General features: G+C 35.0%; 1 protein-coding gene across 1 annotated transcript; it reads left to right on the plus strand.

The window, feature by feature from the left end:
* Positions 1–20,814: 20,814 nt before the first annotated feature.
* LOC115699243 (signal peptidase complex-like protein DTM1) lies at positions 20,815–21,831 on the plus strand. The gene is made up of 2 exons (XM_030626549.2): positions 20,815–21,339; positions 21,594–21,831. Exons 1-2 carry the CDS (start codon positions 21,095–21,097, stop codon positions 21,679–21,681), a joined length of 333 nt encoding a protein of 110 aa, XP_030482409.1. The 5' UTR covers positions 20,815–21,094; the 3' UTR covers positions 21,682–21,831.
* Positions 21,832–25,382: the final 3,551 nt, after the last annotated feature.

Below are 25,382 nucleotides of genomic sequence, written 5' to 3' on the forward strand. Positions count from 1 at the left end.
TTAAAATATTATTAAAATATATTTAAAAGATGAATAGTATTTACACTCCTAACAGAATTGTAACAGACCATAACAGAATTGTAACAGAATTAGACAACAACCACTAACAACTACCTTACTCTCTAGCCGTCTTTATACTCCCCCTCAAACTTGAAATTGGTGCAGGGACCAATGCCAAATTTAGCTTTGAACAAATCAAATCGAGATGTTGAAGTGGCTTTAGTGAATCCATCTACAATTTGGTCTGTTGCAGGAACATGTTGGATTCGCACCAGTTTCTAAGAAAGCTTTTAACGAACGAAATACAGATCCAGTTCAATATGCTTAGTCTTAGCATGTAGAACAGGGTTTGTAGTAAGGAGAATTGTGCTCAAATTGTCACACCAAATAACAAGAGATTGAGGAAGTTGAACATGAATCTTCGTAAACAATGAGTGCATCCAAGTGATCTCAGAAACAACTTGAGCTAAACTCCTATATTCAGCTTCTGTGCTTGATCTAGAGACAGTATGTTGCTTCTTGCATTGCCAAGCAACAAGATTAGAGCCAAAGAAAATAGAAAATCCAAATGTTGACCTTTTATCATCAGGATCACTAGCCCAATCTGCATCACCAAAGGCAGTGACATCAAGCTCAGCAGATCTTTGTAAAGTCAGGCCATGAGAAATGGTTCCACTGAGATATCTCAAGATCCTCTTAGCAGCATTCCAATGTGTATGAAGAGGATTTGACATGAATTGACATACTTTGTTCACACTGTATGAGATTTCAAGTTTGGTGATAGTCAAGTATTGTAGAGCTCCAACTATGTATTTGTATTGCTGAGGATTCTCAACAGGGTCTCCTTAAAAGGCAGACAATTTTAAACCACTAGTCATAGGTGTAGGAGCAGGCTTGGCATCCTACATTTGAGCTCTACATAGTAAGTCCTTTATATACTTTCCTTGAGACAAATGGAGCCTTGTTTCTATGTGTTCAACTTTAATTCCAAGAAAGTAATGTAATTTCCCAAGATTCTTGAGTGAGAACTTGTTGTCTAATGCTTGAATTAAAGCAGCAACTTGTGCAGCATCACTACCAGTGATGATGATCTCATCAACATAAACCAGCAACAGAATCATAGAATGAGAAGTATGTTGAATGAAGAGGTTGTGATCTGACTTGGAAGAGACAAAACCAAAGGACAAGAGACATTGATGAAGCTTGTCAAACCAAGCCTTGGGGGCTTGCTTAAGACCATAGATAGCCTTATTTAGCTTGCATACTAAGTGAGGTGCATCTGGTAACTCGAAACTAGGGGCCTGAGTCATATAGACTTCTTCCTTAAGATCACCATTCAAGAAAGCATTATTTATGTCCAACTGTTGTATGCACCATCCTTTGGCCAATGCTAATGACAAAACAATCCTTATTGTCACTGGTTTAACCACTAGACTAAATGTCTTAGTGAAGTCAAACCCTAGTTGCTGATGAAAGCATTTAGCAACCAATCTGGCCTTGAATTTGTTGATAGTACCATCTGCATTTAGTTTAATTTTATACACCCACTTGCATCCAATAGGTGTTCTCCCATCTGGTAAGGGAACATAAGTCCAGGTGACATTTTTTCTCAGGGCTCCCATTTTGTCTGACATAGCATTCCTCCATTTTTCATGTTGCAGAGCCATTTTCACACTAGTAGGTTCTTGAAAAGCTACATACACTTTGGGTTTAAAGATCCCTAATTTGGCTCTTATTTTCATTGAATGCCTGTTTCTTATGGGACCATTGGACTGGGACACAGACTGTTGAATTGGATTAGGTTGAGGAGTAGGAGATGGCTTTAAGGATGTAACAGAGTCAGATAACACAAGTGTAGGTTGATTACTTCACTTTAGAGAGGGAGCCATAGGAATGGGATTAGGCAGAGGAATATTTGGCTCAGTGTTACGAAAATTATGTTTATTACGCAAGTGTACGCAATCAAGTAGTATCTCACGCAAGTGAGGTCGAACCACAGGGAATTGGATTAAGTACTACTGAACTATACTTATGATTCTATTCGGTAAAATAATAAGTTTGCAATTTGAAAGTAAATAACTTAGAAATTAAAGAGAAAATAAACGAAGATTAATCAAGATGAGAGATTAGGGAGGTGAATCCTGTTGTTAAGCTACCAATGTTAATACCTAATTGCTATCCTTATCTCAATGTGAATGACAGATTATAAATTAACCTAACTCTTTTCAGATCTTTTAGGTTCTAAATCTTGTGTTCTCTAATTAACTTCTTAATTAAATCAACATAAAATCAACATTAAGCAATAATCTATTAGTCACTGAGGCTATGTAAATACTTTCGTTTTACATCAAAACCTAGACTATCCAAATTTTAGCATTCTCAATTCTCACTTTTCAGATTTCGAATTGAGATCATTAAACATGTAAAAGGTGATCAAGCTTGCACATGGAATTAAACACAAATAAAGATAGTATTCACACATAAGATGAAGGAATGGCAATTATTTATTAACTAGGCATAAACTTAAACAACAATCATCATCCTCCCTTATTGGGAAATTTAGTTCATAATAACTCTAAAAACATCCATGATTAATTCAGAAATAAAAACAAACATAAAGAAGAATTAAAAGGGTAAAAGAAAGAAACTAGAAGATGATATTGCTCCGGGTCTTCAAGATAGCTTCCTCTCCACTTGCCTCCACTATTAGGTCTGTTTTTGCTTGATTCTGACCTTCAGTGTCGTATTCCTTATATAGGGATGAGTAGTGTGCCTCCAATTGAGAGAAAAATCAAAATTAGGTCAAAACCACGACGTCCGTACCAAGTCGCGACTAGCCCTTAAGCTGGTCGCGACTACAGGCAAACCTCAAAAATCGAAGGTTCAGCCAAACCTCGAAGTCGCGACCAGGGTCGCGACCAGGAAAAAGGGTCGCGACCTGGCTCTCATGAAGTCGCGACTACTGTAGCTTCTGGAGACGAATTTTCCAATTTTTTTCCAATTTATCCCAGTTTTTCGCCATTTGACTGAATTTGAACTTTAACACTCCGGGAACCTGAAATAATGAAAATCAAGCGTAAAACTGCTCCAAAAGACACCAATAGACGAGATAACGCTAACTTTAAGGACCCGAAACATAGGCTAATTATAACCTAACAAAATCTCCCAAACTAGATTCTTACTCGCCCCCAAGTAAGATAAAAAAAAAAAACTAACTACGCTATCAAATAATTACTATGCTGCTGACTCATGCTCTGTTTTCTACTTGCATAAACTAGAATTTTGATCCTACTAACTCTAACAATTAACTCGGATGCTCCATTAATAACACTATGTACAACTACAACAATTTACTCAAATGTGAAACATTGTTATAAAAGTTTTACTCTTTCCAACAGATCCACAATCCGATAACTCATACGCTTGCATGCTTACCTTTCTCCACTAATGTTGACAGTATTCTTTGGAATCATTAGGTCTTTTAAAGGCTTAAGTATAATGGCTCAGATATTCAGGGATAGGCAAAAGACAATTTTTTTTTTCAACATATCATAAGCACACAAATAAAACCTACAAGCTTTTTTTTTTTTAGAATCCCATAATGTTCCCCAAATTTACCAAGATTGATAGAAAATATCTCTATTATTTTCCCAACATCACTGAGTCTCTTTTTTTTTCAAACATATTTTTTTTTCACTTTTTATTGTTCTTTTTTTTTTTCATCAGTGACATTGAAGTAAAATTTTTCCTCTTCTCAATCTTACAGGTTTTTCTCCCTCTCACTAAGTGTTTCCTCTCCCCCAAACTAATTATGTAGCTTATGATATCATGGATAACATGGTGAAGAAAAAATTAATAGTGTGGTTGCAAATTTTTTTTCAATTCAACGGGTGAAAAACAAAACAGGTTTAGGCTCAAAAGGTTCACTAGGGATACACATTATTATGGTAGGCTTGAAAGGCTCAAACTATCCAACAAATGCCTAAGTCATATTCCAATTGAACACTATCAAGGATTTCGCCTCAAAAGAATAAACATGCAAGTTCTAAGCTATCCTGTTAATCTTACCACAAACCATAGTAAAACAGTTATAACAATTTTCACAGATTGAGTAATTACGATTGTTCACAGGTTTCTAAGCATCCAAACTAATCCAAAGAGTTAACAGAATCAAGCACACAGTTATTTTACAATTTCAGAACACATCGCACTAATCAGCAGTATACAACTATCATCAAGCTTATTGCCATTCCTTGACTAAAACAAAAAAAAAACTAAAACAGAAAATTAAAATGCAGAAATTAAAGTGCAGAATTTAAAAGTTTTAAGTCTCTCCCCCCAAACTAAATATGACATTATCCCCAATGTATACAGGAATATGCAGAGAAAAGAGACTTACCTGAGACCCTCTCAGAAAGGGTTGGGTGGTGGCGGCTGGTCATAGGGATAGAACCGAGGAGGTTGTGCCAAATAGTTCGGGTCATCAATCCCAATGTTCATTCTGTTGATAAGAGAGTTGAGTTGCTGAACTTGTCCCTCATCATAGATACTTCTTTGCACCATGTATTGTTGCATGTGGTTGTTCTGCTGAATTATATAACTCAGCTGTGCATGAGTGTATTGTGTTGTAGGATCGATAGGCCCAGGCAATTGTAGGGGTTGCTCCTCTTCTTCTTCAACACTAGGCTCGCGTTGCTGCCTACGCCCTTGCGGTGCATCAGGTGGTGGTTGGCCATAGGGATGTGGCTCTTTCAGCCTGTTGATAAAGGCGATGTCCATCTTGCGAAGTGGCAACACCGTGTTGTCATACTCTAACTGGGGAACTTCATATGCCCCGCAGAGTTCTGTGATAACTCCTGCCAAACCGAAACCACCTCCCGTGGCTCCTTGCACGATCTGCTCAATGCTTTGCCTTATGACTTGTCCAATGTTAATGTTGTACCCCTTCATTATGGCGTACACATATTTCAGGCGATCCATTTGGACATCAGAAAAATACTTGTTTGGCACTAACCGAGCACTCACAAAGTACAGCCATGTTTTTGCCACCGGGTTCAGCTCACATCAGTATAGAATATTTGGCGACCCCTCGGTGCCATCATTGTCATGGAACCTCAACCCAGGAAACCCCACTGTCTCCGCCACATCCACCATATCAAACTGCTATTCCTCCTCAATAATTCAGAGGCGTTGTTCTTCCCTAGTGTAATCTTGGACAGAGAACATCACATTAAATGCATCAGTAGTAGCGGGCACTTTCTTTCCACGCACCTTCACTTCCCCATTCCGGCGGTCGGGCCAATTCGTAAGGAATTCACAAGCCATAGTAACATTAGCCCGACCCCGAGCATCTACAAAGCTCCCCCACTTCATTCTTTCTATTTGAGCTCTGATTGTTTCAAATCGAGGTTGACGCCTCAAGGGATTCTCCGGGAATTCAATACCCCGATCATCAATATAAGCCCTATTCTTTAGCCTCATGAAGCGATTTTGGGCACCAAAAATTTCAAAATTCAAATCCTCTCAGCCGAACACTACCCCTTCCCATCTCAAAATTTCAATTTTTCATCTCCAATCTTCAATCTTGTTACGAAAATTATGTTTATTACGCAAGTGTACGCAATCAAGTAGTATCTCACGCAAGTGAGGTCGAACCACAGGGAATTGAATTAAGTATTACTGAACTATACTTATGATTCTATTCGGTAAAATAATAAGTTTGCAATTTGAAAGTAAATAACTCAGAAATTAAAGAGAAAATAAACGAAGATTAATCAAGATGAGAGATTAGGGAGGTGAATCCTGTTGTTAAGCTACCAATGTTAATACCTAATTGCTATCCTTATCTCAATGTGAATGACAGATTATAAATTAACCTAACTCTTTTCAGATCTTTTAGGTTCTAAATCTTATGTTCTCTAATTAACTTCTTAATTAAATCAACATAAAATCAGCATTAAGCAATAATCTATTAGTCACTGAGGCTATGTAAATACTTTCGTTTTACATCAAAACCTAGACTATCCAAATTTTAGCATTCTCAATTCTCACTTTTCAGATTTCGAATTGAGATCATTAAACATGTAAAAGGTGATCAAGCTTGCACATGGAATTAAACACAAATAAAGATAGTATTCACACATAAGATGAAGGAATGGCAATTATTTATTAACTAGGCATAAACTTAAACAACAATCATCATCCTCCCTTATTGGAAAATTTAGTTCATAATAACTCTAAAAGCATCCATGATTAATTCAGAAATAAAAACAAACATAAAGAAGAATTAAAAGGGTAAAAGAAAGAAACTAGAAGATGATATCGCTCCGGGTCTTCAAGATAGCTTCCTCTCCACTTGCCTCCACTATTAGGTCTGTTTTTTCTTGATTCTGACCTTCAGTGTCGTATTCCTTATATAGGGATGAGTAGTGTGCTCCAATTGAGAGAAAAATCAAAATTAGGTCAAAACCACGACGTCAGTACCAAGTCGCGACTAGCCCTTAAGCTGGTCACGACTACAGGCAAACCTCAAAAATCGAAGGTTTTGCCAAACCTCGAAGTCGCGACCAGGGTCGCGACCAAGAAAAAGGGTCGCGACCTGGCTCTTATGAAGTCGCGACTACTGTAGCTTCTAGAGACGAATTTTCCAATTTTTTTCCAATTTATCCCAGTTTTTCGCCATTTGACTGAATTTGAACTTTAACACTCCGGGAACCTGAAATAATGAAAATCAAGCGTAAAACTGCTCCAAAAGACACCAATAGATGAGATAATGCTAACTTTAAGGACCCGAAACATAGGCTAATTATAACCTAACACTCAGCTATGGGAGCAGGACAGAACACAGGTGTTTGAGAAGAGGGTTGTGTTTGATCTGTGGGAAACAGATACTCAACAGTGTACATATGAGATGACTTAGGAATTGTTGCAGATGGCATAGTTTCCTCATGACAGGTAGATGAATTGGAAGATTCATTAGTGTTAATATCATAGGGGAATTTTGTTTCATCAAAAATTACATCTCTTGAGATGTACAATCTTCTTGAGGCATCCAGACACTTATATCCTTTGTGATTTAAGCTATATCCTACAAAGGTACAAGGAGAGGATCTAAAGTCTAGTTTGTGCCTATTATATGGATTGATATTAAGATAACAGAGAAAACCAAAGGTTCTTAGATTACTATACTCAGGTTTAATGTGAAACAACAATTCAATTGGAGATTGTTGTTGTAAGACATGAGTAGGTAATCGATTTTGCAGATAAACAGCTGATCTAAAAGCCTCATCCTAGAATTTGAGAGGCATGGAGTCTTGAGCAAGAAGACTTAGGCCATGTTCAACAATTTGCCTATGTTTTCTCTCAACAAGGTCATTTTGTTCATAAGTGGTAGGACAAGGATGTTTATGCACAATTCCTGCATGTTTTAGTGGTTCAGTAAAGGTTCTATATTCCTCACCGCAGTTAATTTGTAAGACCTTGATTTTCTTGCCTAATTGGAGTTATGTTTCAGCTTTGAAATTTTGAAAAGTTTTGAGAGCTTCAGATTTGTTTTTAAGGAGATATATCCAGGTGAACCTAGTATAAGCATCCATAAAACTCATATAGTATTTGTAGCCATTGTAAGAGGTAATATGGGAAGGCCCCCAAAGATCAGAAACAATGAGGTGCAATGGCTCAGTATAAACAGTTTTAGACTGTTTTGGAAAGGGCATCTTATGAATTTTCCCAAGGCAACAAGCTTGACAAACTGAAATGGTATTTTTATTACTAACAGAGATATTACATGAATTCAGTACAGAATGAACAACTCTTTCAGCAGGGTGTCCTAACCTATTGTGCCATAAATCTAAAATAGACATAGATGAATTATGACAGGGATTATAATTGTTTTTATTTGAGTCTTGATTGCTAGCACTAGAGGTTACAAGACAGTCATGTTGCTGATCTTGGAGATTGAGAGTTGAACAAGGTGTAGGGATTTGAGATAGCACCTGCAATTGGTCTTGAACAAAAGTATATAGGCCATTGTGGAGTATCCCAGTCAAGATTATGGCTTTGGTCCTCAGATCCTTAACATAACAGACAGAAGGATGAAATTCAAAGAAAACATTGTTATCTTGAGCAAAGTTAGAAACACTTAGTAAATTCTTGGTAATTTCTGGTATATGCAAAAGATTTTTAAGAATCAAATTTTTATCAAAACATTGACATTTAAAGAAAGCACTACCAGTATGTTGAATTGCCAGACCTGAGCCATTTCCCACATACAGCCTCTCGTGACCAGTGTAGTCTGCATTCTGCACAAGATTGTTCACATCTGGTGTACAATGATTGGTAGCACCTGAATCAGGGAACCACTTTGTGTTTGACTTTTGAGCTTGCATAGAGGTCTGAGCAGCATGAGCTTGCAAAGGTGTGTTGCTATCTGCAGTAAGAAGCACACGTAGCTTTTGTCAAACCTGTAGAAACACTCAAGGGCCAAGTGTCCTATCTTATGACAAATTTGACATTGTGGTTTGTTTGGAGTGGTTTGAAACCTTCCTCCAAATTGAGTGGCATTATTTCCCCTGCCTGGATTGACAGTGCTTGATCCACCTCGACGGAGAAAACCAGAATTAGAGCCCCTGCAATTTCGATTGTAGTGAGCAAGCAAGGCTTCATATGACCATTGATTGTCCAGATCTGCTCCTGCATTTTTAGCTGTAAGATTTGCATTCAGATCAAATTCTTTATCTGTCTTCTCAATTCTTGATTTAGAAGCAAGCAGGAGTGCTTCAATCTCAGCAACTGAATATCCTTCAATTCGAGTCTTCAATGAGATGATGAACGTGTCATATTCACTTGGAAATCCTTTAAAGATTGTAGCTATATGATCACGTGCAGATAGAAATCACCAACAGATGCAAGAAGATCAACGTGTTGTTTTACCTTAAGCAGATAATCATTTAGAGATTGTGGTCCTTTCTTAAGATTCTGAAGTTTAATTCTGAACTCCAAGATCTTAAATGAGACTTGCAAGGTAAAATGTTTCTCCAAGACACTTAAAATCTGTCTGGCTGTGTTGCATCCAACCATTCGAGTTAGCAAGCTTTCAGTCATGGAAGATAGGAGCCAAGATACCAGCAATTGATCTTGAACCTCCCAAGAATTGAGCTGCCTGGTCTGCATCACTCAAGAATTGAGGAGGTGGAGCATAATCTTGAATGTACTTCAGCATCCTGTTACCTCTAATGGCAGCAAGAACCTGTTGTTTCCATATAAGGAAATTGTGATCATTCATCTTAATCGACAATGTGTGATTGAAGTACACTGGTGAAGATTCATCATCTCTGGATCAAGTTCGATTTGCAGTCGAGAAACCTGGTGGTCGTCTAGGGTAAGTGGAGCTGGAATTAGTAGTTCCAACATTTGCCATATTCGCCACCAATCGTGGGTAAGGCTCTGATACAATGTTAGTGTTGGAATCTTTTCTCCCCATTGTTACAGAGTAACAAGAAACAAAGAAACAGAAAGAGAAGGAGAAGAAAAGAGAAGAAGAAGACGGAAAGAAAAAGAGAAAGAGAGTGAAAGGAAAGAATTTACCTTATTACAATATTGAGCTGAAGTACACAATATATACATGGCTCAAGGAGCCAAAGATAAACCAATAGACCATAACAGAATTGTAACAAAATTGGACAGCAACAACTAACAACTACCTAACTCTCTAACTGTCTTTACAGTCTACATGCATAGAAGCATTTGAAAAAAATAGAAATATTTTAAAATAGAGAATGAGTTTACGTCATTTGTTGGAAGGTGTTTTGCTCTATTGTTCTTTGAATTTTTAAAGAATCTTTATTTGAAATGAGCTATTGGGAGTGCTTGGGTAGTATCTAATTTAATTCAATTAAACCGAACCGATCCAATCTAATTCAATTATAAAAGATTAGATATCTAATTACAATTGAATTAGACTGAATATTAAAAGTTAGATTCTAATTAGATTGAATTGGTTATTAATATCAATCTTAAAATCCAATTAAAATTGATTTAATCTAATTACATTTAATGTAAGTAAAAATAAATTATTTATATATATGAAAAATTGTTTCATAAGAATTTTTTTAAATCAATATGCATATGCATATGCATATGTTTTATAAGAAAAGAATTAATTGTTTAAAAGATATAAATTAAACTATTAACTAAAACTACCTATTATTATAAGTTACTACCATTTTTTATTTATTTTTATTTTTTTAAAAATAGATAAAAATAATAAGAATGAAAATTAGTTTATTAGAATAATTTTCTCAAAATTTTTATAATGATCTCAAATTTTTAGAGTATTATTGATAGGCAGCACAACAACTTATGACGTGTCATTCTACTTGACAATTTTTTAATTCATGAGAACTAATGTCATTAATCTTTTAGAATCATTTTTTTTTTCTTTTAAATCAACGAATTTCAAGGGCATAATTTTCATACGTTATTCATTTTCTTATTTCTTCACATATAATATCACTATTTATGATTATATACATTCACATTAGTTTTTTTTTCTGAGAAAGAGAAATAAAAATTAGCTGTTGTTACTTTTTATATTATTTTCTTACTAATAGTTTCAAATAATTATTACTTATTTTTATATATTTAAAATGTAAAATTTGATATTATATATTTTTTCTTTTATATATATATTAAAAAACAATTTAATATCTTATTTTCTATTTTGTAACTGTTTTTAAATAAATAAAAAAGAATATTGTCTTTTTGTTTCCAAATTATATTGTTGACAAAAAATTTAGATAATCATTAACCTTTGAAGTCATTAACAAAAGAAAATGAAATGAGATTTGGAGAAGAAATAGAATAAAAAAAATTAAACACAATGGTTTGAGGAGTTAGATCCCTCAAATGGGACAAAAGAAAATTTGAAATCTTTGTCACATGGCCATGAATTCATGACCTCCTACAACAAGTTTTTCAACCGAATAGTACAATATTTTAAGAAAAAGAAAATATTTTTTAAATTGATTTTTTTCTATTTTAATTACAATAAATTTTTGAGAGGTAAAAGTGTAATTTTGGTTTTTGCTAAGATGTATTTGTAAGGAATAGATGTGTAGTGATAGAGATCATGTATTCTTGTATTTTTTTTTTCTTTATTTCTTTTTTTTAAAAAAAAAAAGATTAAATGGTCATTTTAGCAAAAAAAAAAAAGAAAAAAAGTGTATTCTCATAAAGATTATATTGTTGGCAATAACAGTAATTCTTTCAAAAAAAATCAATTCAAAATTTATTTGTGATATATTTATTAAAAAAATGACAATGCATAAAAATAAAATAATACAAAATTTAACATTTCATTAATATTTTTTATTATTTTTTTAAAATAACTTTATCATTAATTTTAATTATTATCTTATTATGTAAGATAATAAAAAATATATATATCTATAACTTATTGCTATATCTAATTAGTAATAAAATAAGAGTTAATTGTAGTAAAACTTTAAAAAAATTATCTCACTAACAATTAACCGCCTAAACCAATATTTTAGCAGCAATACCCTTAAAACTCGTGGTCTGTTAACAGTTAATCATTTTCATATAAATTTCTCTGTTAAAAGCCATGTTTGACTGTAATGAACGCATGACTTAGTTTAGGATTAGTATGGCAATAGACATTAATTATTGTTATTTATCGATTATATATGATTATTTATATTTATTGGGAGTCCTATTTTTAGCAATGGGCATTAGAGTTAGAATTTTTCAATCTCGGAGATTTTATTAAACTCTAAGTATATTAGTTATGTTATATGCAAATTTTACAGTTTTTATAATTTTTGCCTGACGACGATGGAAAATGTGACGGATGGCCAAATTAGTCACATGGGTTAGTTAGAATCTTATTATTTAGAGGGATATTCCTAAGTGATATTTGAGATATCGAGAAATAAGCGAGGTTATGATTTTGGACTATTTTAACCGTAAGTCGCTTTATCTTTTAGGTGTGTTGAAGGGTATTATGGTCATTTTTGGTTTTGGTAATTAGGTGGCTACTCTTAGTGGGGGCAGCTGGCCATTTTCTAATAGATTAAAATTAATTAAGTGTCAATTATTATGAGAAACCAAACTAAGGGAAAAAAGAACAATTGCAACCAAATATCATCTCTCTCTTTCTCTTCCATTCGAACCCTAGAGAAGCCAAGGGAAAGCTAGATTTCTAGGATTGCAGCAGGGGATTTGTGAAATTCAAGTTGTGGTAAGAACCCTAGAACCTATTTCCACAAGCTTTTTTGTTTTTCATTAATTTCTAGTATGCTAAGGTTGTTTTCAGCTCTGTCTGAACCCTAGAAGCTAGAGAATATTTTTTTAGGTTAATTTAAGTTGGTTTAGGTTTATTTTAGCTAAAATTAGGGGCTGGTTTGATTGTTGAGCAAGTTTGAGTTCAAGAACTCAAACATGGCTCAACAATTGTGGTTTGTGTATTTTTGTGCTATTTTTAGTTTTATTGCTTGGATTTGGTTTATATTGATGATTGTAGGTGTTTTGGAGCATTTTGGTGAAGTTTGGGGTTGATTTGGTTCAAAATGGGGGCCTTTTATTTTTCTACAATAAAAAATGACAGGTCATTTTTGCAAAAACGACTTGTCGTTTATTCTGGTACAATATCCAAAAAAACGTCTACCATTTTTTGGGCAGTTTCCTTGTTTTAGGGTTTTCGTGTGTTTCTTCGATACTTAGGACTTTGCTATACTTTTTATCGATAGGGAGACTTTAGTTTCAAGTTTAAATCCCCGAAAAGATTTTAGAAAGTTGTTTACCGGTTTATGCGATTGTGATATAGGGCCTCCGTTCAGTGAGTGAGTTTCTATTCAGGTCGACTGGCACGCTTGAATCTGGAAACGAGGTAAGATAAGCATAAAGTATGGTATATGAATGTGTGTATTGATATTATATGCATGCTTATATGTTTTATAGGCTACCAACACTAGTACGGTAATGGTACTGAGTGTATGTGGTACAGCCTGAGAGTACAACCCAGTATTACTAACACTAGTATAGTTGGGTACTGAGTGCATATGGTACAATACTTAGTGGTAATCGGGGTACGAATTATACACTACCAACACTAATACAGCGATGGTATGTAGTGCATGTGGTACAGCGGTCGTACCCTAGTTAAGAACATTCTTGACCATATGACAAGCTTAGTTGATAAGTGCGAGAGGGCCTAATTAAAAGTCGATATTACACTGTATATTTTATGCATATCTTATTGAGTTTGTTGACTCGCCAATGTGTTATATGTGTAGGTAAAGGAAAGGCCAAAGCGGTGGAGCAGTGAGTTTGGAGCTCAGCAGTGATTGTACATATCGCGACAGTACAACATAGAGGGTTCTGGCCTGGGAACATTTTGAGTCAACTTTTGTGGTCACTATGTGACATGTATAAAAAAGTATTATTAGTAATATGTTATGTTACAAGAAACTAGTTTTGAAATCGGGATCCTAACTTTTGTTAATATATATATATGACTTTTATGGTGTAAATATTTAAATGTTTTTCATGTTGGGCGTTACAAGTTTGGTATCAAAGCCACTAGGTTGTTTATTGAAGATCGTTAAGATATGTACAATCATTGCCAAAGATGAGATCAACTCACGGTTCTGTAAGCTTTTACTATTAGCGATTTGTTTAACTTATAATATATTAGATATGTTGTATGTTGCCCAAATCCATAAATGCGATATCAGAAATGTATATGACCGTTGGCTAACCTATATACCTCATGGGTTCGCAGGCCAAGTCCTAAAGAATGGACGCCCAGCAAAACGTAAGAGGACGTAGAGAAATGGTTGAGACTAGGAATGATCGGGGTGGTCGAAACCCCTAAAACCCTTGTGGATGCAGCAGAGGTCATGGTCGTACTCAAAGGGGTGGCCAAGGGGATCCACCTTAGGCTCGTCCTGATTGGGAGCAGAGGTTTGCTGAGATGTAGGACTGAATTAACCAACAAGACGATGAAATTTGAAGGCTTAGACAGCAAGGTTCCCCTGCAGTGCCGCCTTTACAACCATCAGTTTTTGTTGTTCCTACGGTGCCAATAGAACCACCTATTGCTGGTAATCGTATGGAGCCTCTGTATGAATGATTTCAGAAGTAGGCACCTCTAATATTTTTGAGAGGTCCCGATGTTATGAAAGCGGAATAGTGGTTAACGGTAATTGAAAGAATTTTGAATTTCAAGGGAGTTACCAGGAATGACAGAGAGACGTGTGCCACGTTTTAGTTTCAAGAGGATGCCCTAGTGTGGTGGGAGATGGTGTCCCTCACTCGGGACGTCACGGTAATGACTTGGGAAGAATTTCAGAATTTGTTTAATGACAAGTACTACAATGAGGCAGTGCGCAGTGCAAAAAGGAAAGAGTTTACTGATTTTGTTCAAGGTGAGAACATGTCAGTAGCAGAATATACGACTAATATTGATCGATTAGCGAAGGTAGCTTCTGGGATAGTACCTACAGATTTCAGCAAGAAGGAGAAATATTTTGGCAGGGTTAAATGCCAAGATTAGGCATGACTTGGTTATCACAACTAATGATACCACAACTTATGCTGAAATAATGGATAAAGTTGTCTGAGCCGAAGGTGCAGTTGAATTCCTGCAAGAGACTCGAGTGATCCCTAGTGTCGGCAAGACCATTACTCTTCCTACTCCTTATCCTGGTAGGGAGAGAGGTGTTTCTACCGCTGAGCAGAAGAAGAGGACATTCACAACTTCTGGTAGTTCGGGCTAGAATAAGAGGTTTCATGGGAACAAAGTCAAAAGAGGGCGTCAGACTTACTCCTATCCTGAATGTCTACATTGTAAGAAGCATCACCTTGGGGAGTATAATTGAAGAGCTTGTTTTCAGTGCGGGTTGGTTGGACACCTCAAGAAAGACTATCCTCAATTGAAGAAAGAAGAACATAAATAAGAAGTCAAGCCTGCTACGGCGCGAGTGTTTGCCGTCAAATATTTTATTTTGGCATTGATCGTTAATCGATGGTTATGATCTTAAGCGCCTGTTATGAACGAACACAAATTGTGTCTAGTTTTGTGTCGGTGGTACATACATTGGTCTTGAGAACCGACGGTAAAAATATAAGTGTCTATTTAAAAGTGACGCCTAAACCCTTTTTTTTTAGTAGTATTTAACAGTCCCTTCATCAACTCTACCACCACCACCAAGACTACATCAAAAAATGTTTCAATTTTATGGGATTTAGACAACACACATTCACAAGTTGTATTTAGACCTAATCACACCCATGGGTATGATCTCCCACTTAGGACATTACTATAATCATTAGACGAGGAGAAAAGGCTATAATAATTACTAAATTCCTTAGAGCCACTGATCATATAAAGCTAAAAGAGGTTAAGAGGAGACATGTCCTAATCTGAATAGCCAGCCCTATCGAATTTAGTTTCATACTATTTAGTAATCCCAAAGTAGGAGTTATTACAACTTAACTAGACATGGTGTTTAGGATACCAACTATCGAACTTATATGTAATTAAGTCAATGCAGTTTCAGATAAAGAAATTATACTGACCCTCCTTAAATTGAACTAATGTTATTCGATCAGCCCCAAGAATGGTAGGAGACCAGCCACAAACACCAGAATTATTACCTCGGGAGGCCTCATCTTCAGCTTCCCGAGTGGTCATATTTTTAAAGTAATAGATGCGAGCGACGTAGTCACAATCTTCTTCATCCTTGGGCATAGGGATTTATTGCCAGTTTGGAAACTTGGGGGTCTTAAAGTAATTTGTACATTGATCCCTACCGAGAAGGGCACATGCCTTCAAGTTATCATTGTGCAATAAGAAGTTGGTAGCTCGCAAACCATAAGGAAGGTTGAGCAAGATATTATGCCTTTCTTTGATTTCTGGTGTGGGGATGGGTCTCCTGGTGATTGCTGGAAACATGAAAAAAGAATAGAATTAATACTATTGAAAAAGGATAGTAACTCAAAACCAAGATTTGGAGAGAAGTCAGTACTTACGTATAATTCTAAATTTGGTAGTATTGATTGGATATAATCCAGTGGTCCAAAAGGAATCGTCTTTAAATTATTTTTTGTTGGGCAGCCTCACAATATCTTGCGATCATTGGTATGGGTTTCGAGATAATAAAAACCTTCTACTCCATGCTTCCTTGTAGGACAGGCCTTGACGAAGTATAAGTATAAAATTTCTAGGGGTGTTAGACACTTCCATTTCAAAATGTTGTAAAGAGATTTCAAACAGGCTAGGATCCTGCAAGAGTTTTGTGCAAGCTAAAATGGTGTAATACTAAGATAATTGTAGAGCTCTTTGAAATAATCCCTAAGGGGGAGAGCTGCTCCAGCCCTTATATGTTTGACGCTCCATGCTCTAATTTTAGAAGGCTCGCTGGTGATGCAACCTTCATCTTGGATCAAACGTTCAGGAGGGTAACAGATAAACTCTCCTTGAGCAACAAATCGAATGCGACATCCCTTCTCGTTCCTTATGTTGCACAATCTCAAAATGTCCCTAACATAAGGGCCAATAGACATGACCCTGGACTCAATTAATTTTGCCTTGAAAGTGATAGAAAGGTTCTGAGGGGTCTTAGATTTGCAAGCTTTTTGAGCCATGAGTTCAAAATCTAAGTGACCTGGTGAAAAAGCAACAGTGGTTGGAGGAAAAAATATTAGCTTCGCTAAGGGAATATTAACTAAACTAGGAGAGTCAAGTCAGGTTACTTTACGCAAGTAACAACATTTACCCTCAATGACTTCTTCTAAGAATCGCATATAATTGTTAGAAACTTCCTCTTGGTTAGACCTAATGAGGCGGTTCTTAATTTTTACATCATTAATTTCAAGTAAGGATTGAGGCTTTTAAGTTTAAGGTTTATAAACTAGAGCTTGGAGTTGAAGAAGTCTGATTTCTGAGGATTCTGGGAGCATATATTTTAGGTTAAAGTGGGACATGAATACAGAGAATAATACCCTAATTCCTGGAAAAATAGAGCATAAATAAAACCCAAAACCTGCGAATCACGTAACCTTAAATTTTCTAAGCCCTAAATTACCCAAACATTCATATAAAACTTACACAAACAAATTACAAATGCAAATTAACACACATATAGGGAATTCAAGATTGAAATTTTCAAGAAGTCAGCAAAAGCGAATGTCACTTACTTGTTTGATGAGAAATTATGGGTTTTGAACAACTTCGCGATGAGAACTTTGAGTTCAGGAAAACTGGGTATTAGTGATTCCAAAGTTGTGGGGTGTAATCGGGTGAAATTCGAAGAAAGAAAGCAAAAGACAGTGAGGGCGTGCAATCTCAGAGAGGAAGGTGGTTAAGAAATTTTTGAGTTCTAAGGTTTTACGGGCAAAAATGGCAAAAGTAAGGGGAAATTTTAAAATTTATACCCAAACGGTGAAAACCGTTCGATCAAGGAAAGAAGAGATTGAAGGATTAGAACTAGTTGAGAAAGGAACAATCAGAGCATTAATGGTGATATGATTCGCCTCAAATTTTTGAACAACCAAAACAAAAGCATGCAAAATTTAAATGGAAAAGTATGATCATACCCTTTGAAGCATTCAAAAAGTCCTTTTTTTTAAAAAAAAATATTTTTTAGGGAGCAACTGTTATACCAATATTTTAGGCAACAATAAGAAAATAACACGTGTATCAAAGCTGGAATATGAACCAGCTCAAATCACGCATTATTAAATGTACTTAAATGACTCGTTTCATGAAATACAGTTAATAAAAATACTCAAACTCACTGTCATATAGGCAATAGCGAGACGTGAGGAATAACTATTGATTGATGAGACCAGCGAGATAAATAGGTCCACCTTGGGATAAATAGAAAACACAATAAAATTGTTCAGAACGAGTAGACAATGAGTTTGTAGCTCATTGATCCACATGCTTGTGAGTATGAGCTTGCATCTCATTGATCCACATACTCGTGAGTATGCTCAAGGAATGAAGACAACTTCAACATTCACTCACCTTGCTCTCTTGACGCATTGAATTAACCACCTCGCTAATTCCTCTCTCAACGGCTAAGGAAGGCTACAAGATGCATCATAACTCAACACTTAACATTTTTCTACGAAGATGTTTAAGAAAGATAATATTCAGACGGCAAGAACAATTTAGCACAGTTAGCATAACCATTTATAGATAAAGATAAAGAGTGGTTAGGCAGTTATTTGTTATTATTCCATGTGTACAAAGATACTACGTGAGAAATGTCCATATTTCATAATCAGTTACAAATGATTAGATTCCAATGGAAAATCTGTCACCTTGTACATCTATAAATAAGGATAGAGCCCAAAGAACAAATGATGGTCAATCTTGAGAAAAATAGATAATATTACAATTATTTATTCCTAAAAAATAATATCATTGTAAAATGTATATAAACACATCAATCTTTAATAAGATAGACTCGTAGACTATAAAAATTTAACTTCAAAACTACGTAAAAACCTTCTTATTATTTATTGCTTTTTATATATTTAATTACAATATAATTAATTCTACAGGTTATTTATTACAAAAAAAAAGCTAATTATTTAGTTAACAAAAAATTTGCATTAACAATTATATCAATGGTCACTATAGTAAAACTCAGTAAATATAATTTTATAATTACTAAGAGTTCAACTCTATATTTATAGTGGAATAATCATGAAATTAATAAACAAAAGATTATTTTGATGATGAAACACAATAAATAATCTAGTTTATTAAAGCTTAAAATTATAGGTCTATAGTTCCCGAATCGTCACCTTGAAACACTGTCAAGTGAGGGATAAAGAGTTGTATAATGTTATTCGAAAAAAATCTATTCAGAATTGACAAAATAGTAATTATTTATTTTTATAATAAATAAATAATTTTTTAAATTAATTAAATAGGGAAAAGACAAAAGTTGTTAAGATAAAATTTGTCAACACAATATTTGTTGAGACAAAAATTATCAGGACAAAAGACATCATCCTTGTCCTAAATAAGACAAGGTAGGTGCCTATCCTATAGTAGGGTGTCCCTATTAGTTTTGTCTTTTAGGTTAATTAATTAACTTAGATAAATATTTGAATTTGAAAATTGGTTAAAGATATTTCAAGTTGGTTGAGATATTTTCTCGTCTGAAATATCAATAACCGGCAATTATAGATATTATTTAAATAATTAAATATAATTTAATTAATAGGGAATTAACTACTATAAATACAAGTCTAATTTGAGAAATCAAAAAGAGAGCTTTTCATATTCTATTTTCGAAAAACCTAGAGGAGAAAAAGAAAAATATTTTCTCTCTCAAATTGTTCTTGCTCATGTGTTGAAAATTATACATGAACAAATTATACACTTTATCCTGATAGTCCACACTATTCTTTGTGTGTGGTGGATTAATTTGGAAGACTACGGTATGAGTTTCTAATCAACCAAAAGGATACAACATACGAGAAGTTTCGAGGATACCCTGATAGTTATCAAGAGGTATATATATTTTTTCACGTAATTTATTATTTTGATTTAATGTATACACATCTGGAGATCTATTGAGACTATGATATAATGATAATCATTAATACGAATAATTCCGCTGCGTATCTGATTTAGTACTATAAAACCAACAAGTTGTGGAGTAAATATTTTTTGTGTTTCCATATAAAAGACATGTGGCACCTAGCCAATATTTAATGAGTTTTGGGCCTGTCAATCAGTCCAAGAAGATCTGCTAGGTAGACTTTTTCCTTGAGTAATATAAGTTCGGATCTTGTATCTGGATTCCACATAATACTCAGGATTCATGAGCTTTTCGAGACAATAGTTATACCATTGTTGACCAACGAAGTTTACAAGAATATCTCAAAGCATACCGAGACACCACCAAAGGCTATTCGGGAATCAAAGTGGAAAGGGCATATGGGACAACATATTATCTCGGATGATTCTTACGTGGCACCTCTCTGACACGATCTCGAGGAATCTGGTGACATGTCCCCTCTGCCAGATTTTAGAAAGGCTCATGGCAAAAATGTGGTTACCTTTTTGTGGAACTCAGCACTACTCTGACATTGCCTTTTCATACGACACCAGCTGTCATTGTCAATAGTACCATGCACGGTATGACAAATTTCTTTTTGGAATTGGGCCTCACCTACCCAGCACAATAGCTTACAAAAATGTTAAACTAATGTATTTTACACCATCAATGGACTTTTTCTTATAATAAACCTTAGTTCAACTTGAATATGTCCGACCCATTAAGCATGGATGTCTATAAATATGATATTATCTTCTCCATGTAAAGGGTTCACAATCCGAGAAATACACATTTGAACTGTAAAAACTTCATAAACGTTTCTGAGGCTGCATCATGAATTTAGGTTTGTTAACGGTTAAATCACGTAAAAAAAAATACTAGTGTTTCCTCATCTTTTTATTTATTTTTTTTTTAACTTTATTTCAACTAAATATTTAATTTTAAAAATCTCACGATACGAAATAAATACAAAGTATGATATTAGTACGCAACACCTCGTGCACATATATTAGTACACACCCATCAAAAAATTACTGTATATATGATAAAAGGCAAGTGTCACATTAGGTGCACATATGATTTCACTCTGTTTTACAACAAACACCCAACACTCAACAGTCAACACATATTTTTAAGATAAAAAAAAAAAACAAGTTATATTTAATAATAATAATATTTGATATTGGTTAGAATGAGATATTATTAATGGATACAGTTGGGAGTGTTGATAGCTGAGGGTCCATAACTCCCCTTCTATGGGATGGGAGTGGGACCCACCACCTATAATAATATGGAAGCTATTTTCTTTCTAGTTGTAGTGGTTGGCTTGGCTAAGAAAATGAGCATAATATTTTTAGCAAGAAATATAGGTTATGAGTTTTGAGTTTGAGTTTAAGTTTAAGGGGGTCCAAAAGAAAATCAGCAAAGCAAATTAGGCAACAAAACAAAACAAGAGAATAAGTGTGTCTCCCTCTCTATCTCTTATTACTATGGCTAACGACACAGGTTTGCGGTCAGGCTTGATTTGGTTGGCTGCGGTGGTGGCTGTGGTTGGGGTATGCACGTTGTCGTTTAAGAAAATAGTGGGAACATACTTGGTGGGAGTAGTGGGCCTTGCCGGGGTGTTTTGCCCAGACTGGGCTTATTTCGACCGTGACTTCTCTCGCTGGATCCACCCAGTTACCGCTGATGAAAGGGCCTCTCATGCTGCTTCTCACAGATCTGGACTACCAAGGCAAGCTTATTTATCCCTTTTCTCTTATATACATTTTCACTTAATTAATTAATGTTTAATATTTGTTAATTTGGAATAATAATATCTTTTGTTTTTTTTCCCCTTTCAATTTAAAAGTAATTATATGTGCTAATATTTGTTTTTGAATTTTTTTTTTTTGTTTCGTGATTTATCAAAATTATTTAACTAAGCTTGATTAATTATTAGAATTAGAAAATTTTATAATTAAGTAGTGTTTGGTTTATGATCTGCAGAGTTAGGATGTACCCAATGAGAGTGATCGGCTATTCAATAATTTATGGGCTTGGGCTGTACAAGTGGTGGATGTTCGTCTCAAGCTAGTTTAGTTAATTAATCATTTAATCCACTTTGATTACTTATCTTTTTTTAGAGATAAAACTTTTGTTTGAGGGCTACCGACTACTTCTTTCCTTTAATTTGTAATATAAATGTACCAAAAATTTCAAAGTAATTATTTTTTTTTTTAGATAATTACACGACATACTGAAATTTCTAACTTTTTTATTTTCATACTGTGGGATAGAATTTTTTTAAAAAATACTGTGTAAGTTTTATACTGAGTTAAGTTTTCACTATTGTTCTACGGTTGTTTTTTAGCTGTTCTACTATTGTTTTTAGTTGTTCTGTTTTGTGTTCTACTGTTGTTTTACAAAAACACAGTATTTTTGAAAAGATTTCTGTGTGAGTATTTTTATAAAAGTTACTCAAATTTCAGTATTTTTGTATTTTTTTTTTTTTTTGAAATTAGGAGAGGAAAATTTAAATTTGGCTATTTTCAAAAATATGAAAAAAAATTATTAAAATTATCATAAATATAGCATAAAAAGTAAATGTCACTAAATATAGCATTATTTAACCAATCAAACTAAAAATATGGCTCGCTAACTTTCGACAAACTTAATAACGCCCAGTCTTACTCTTAAGACTTGAAGTCGTCCCAATCCGCTATCTCCCATCAGCATATCCTCTCTGAATCATTCGGCTTACAGTGTCCCCATAAACACAAAACATGCCCATACATGTCGCAAACTAGCTCAGTCTTGATCTCAGCCTACGCCCCTGCATATTGTCTATCTGCAGTTTACAACAATCATGCAAGTCTTCACACTGAACAACCCATCTGTTCTAGTGTTTCTCTTTGGATTCACACACCAAAACTGAACAAGTACCCTGATTCTTCAAGCACATGAATTAGTGGGCTCCCCCGCTTTAACTTGGGAAAAACTTCTCTCTTAGAGGAATACCCCTCAAGATATATCTCGCAAGCTACCCGAGTACTCGCATACAGTCCCTGCATTCCACATATCACTTTGATGAAGATGTTGAACTAATGCCTCGGTCACTCTAACTCTTCGCTCCTTGACATTTCAATGTTACCTTAGTACCTTATTCTTGCTGACTTTCTCCTTAGGCAAATATTGTCATGGTGTTATCTTAGTACCTGAGTCCTGCAGACTTTCACCCTAGATAACCGGCACTGCCTGTGTCCCGAGTCTTCTTGACTTTACATCCTGAACAACAATCAATCTCCATGATACTTATCTCGATGCTTGTAATGAATCCCTAGTCTGTTGAGTGAACCGTGAGGTCTCTCCCCCACTTCATCTGTTGGCGTCCTCGACAATATGCCCACACGCAAATGCCTGACTGCCCAACTCTTCATGCACACCAAGCCTCTAAAAGTGCATCCCGCAGAATGTGACTCTCGAGTCAACTATCTCATATAGCACCCCCGTCGATTTCCGTATGCATGCAATGTTGGAATTTATTTTACCAGGATCTTAGATCTACTCACAAGTATGTTGATTAACAATCTAAATATGAACTTCTAAAACGATAATAAATAAACACATATAAAGTATGAGAAACCTTACAGTGGGTGCAGCGGAATAATATGTCTCCTTCCACTCAGATCTCTAACTCTTGATTCCTTTCTGTTGCAGAGTATAATCAAGATATGAGCCTGAATGTCCTTCTGTTGGATGTGATCCTTCACAGTCTTCCAATCTATGATTGAGGTACTGTTTGATGTGTGTGGGCACTACTCTCTCACTAGGGAATTCGAAATTGTATCTCTCTTGTATTGTTGTGTATTGTTCAAGCACGAAGAAGAGATGATGGGCGGCTATATATAGAGAAAAGGGAAACTCAACTTTCTGAAAGAGGCAGTTTCCTAAATTACAGAGTAATTGCTTAATTGCCTTATTTAGTGTGAGCCACCACTTTCCACTTATAGATAACTGCTAGGTTTAGGTTAGTAATTATTTGGCATTAAAAAATTGAAAATAATAATTAGGAAACATACACACAAGTGGCGGGCCATAGGTGTGATAGGTCTCACTTGGATTTTGCAGTTTCCACAATTTTATTTCTATTTTCCCAAAAATGCCAATTTTCCAATTCTAACCATTTAAACGCCAAAACTAATTATTTAATAACTAAAATAGATTATTAAATAATATTGTCATTTAATATAATTATTAATTAGACATATAGAGTCTCTTAATTAATAAATAAACCTAGAATCTATTTTCTTTACAATTTCACCCCTACTTAGTGAGAATTCACAAATTAGACATAGTCTAACTTTTAGAATTATAATTGATTAATCATAAATCAATTATTGAGTCTTACAAACAGTATGGTCTCAACTAGAATGGGGACCATGGATCTATATTGCTGAGCTTCCAATAAGTTGAACCGAATTTACCAAGTAAATTCCCTAACTTATTAATTCCTTGTTGAATCCACTCTTAGAACTTGGAATTGCACTCTCAGACTTATATAGAGCATTCTATATGTTCCACGATATAGATATGCTATCTCATTTAACCATTGTTATAATCTTAATGTGATCAAAGATCCTCTATATAGATGATTTACATCGAGATGGGATAAATTTACCATTTTCACCCCTCAATGTATTTGGCCCCTTAGAACACTTAACTACCTGTAAATGATGTTTTAGTGATCTAATATATATAGTCACTGAAACAAGAACTCATCCATTTACTTCTATTTAGCTAAGCTCGAAGGGAATCATCACTTGACTTCTATACACCAGTAGAAGCTATAGATTCCATATTTATGTTCAGCGCTCCCACTCAGTCATACTATCATGTTCCCAAAATATACGTATCACCCTGACCCAAAAGTAGGCTTAACTAATAAATCAAAGAACATGAATAGCACTCCTGAGATTGAGCCTAAGCATATCAGGATTTAGATTCTTTTAATCTAAGATCAACTACTGATATTGACTTGGAAAGATATAACGGTAAGTTTATAATATCTTGACTAAGTTCAATATCGGTCCAGTCCAATGTATACTCCATACATTCGAAACTAGTATACTTTACCAATGTCCTGGAAAGAACACACTTACTCCAAGTGTAAGTATACTTCATCGTTGATTATCACATCAATGTAAATCTAAAACACTGATGAAACAGGGACTTAGTCTTTTGAATCATATAATCACAATCACATTCCACTGTATTGACAATACTGTAATTGTGAATAAACATATGTTCTGGACTTAACTGATTTTGTGCATATATTGAATATATATATTAAACCATAAGCATGAAAAATACATGCAAACATAAATCACTTCAAATCTCTTAATCAGATTGTAATGGGTTTTATTTAGGGCACAAAACCCAACATGCAATGTCCGCTCAACCATCCAACTAATTCACACTTGCATCACGTCCTTCTAGCTCCCACGATGTACTAAGTTCCAATGATTCAACCGTCTGGCCATCATGCAAACTCTAGCACCCTTCTTGACCTTCGTAGGCTCACATGACTACTAAGTCTCACTGGCACAGCCCTCTGGCCTCCACTTAACTCTAGCACCATCTCAATGCTTACGCTCGGTCTTCTCATCCCTGTTGGCTTCTTTGATGCATTCATTCCACAACTGCGCATCTCTATCGATGCCTTTGTGTGACTTACGCCCACTGGCGCTTTTACAAGCCGACACATCCCACTCAACTGTCTCAGCGCTACCATATGGA

The sequence above is a fragment of the Cannabis sativa genome, chromosome X, assembly GCF_029168945.1.
Source record: "Cannabis sativa cultivar Pink pepper isolate KNU-18-1 chromosome X, ASM2916894v1, whole genome shotgun sequence".
NCBI classification, from domain to species: Eukaryota; Viridiplantae; Streptophyta; class Magnoliopsida; order Rosales; family Cannabaceae; genus Cannabis; species Cannabis sativa.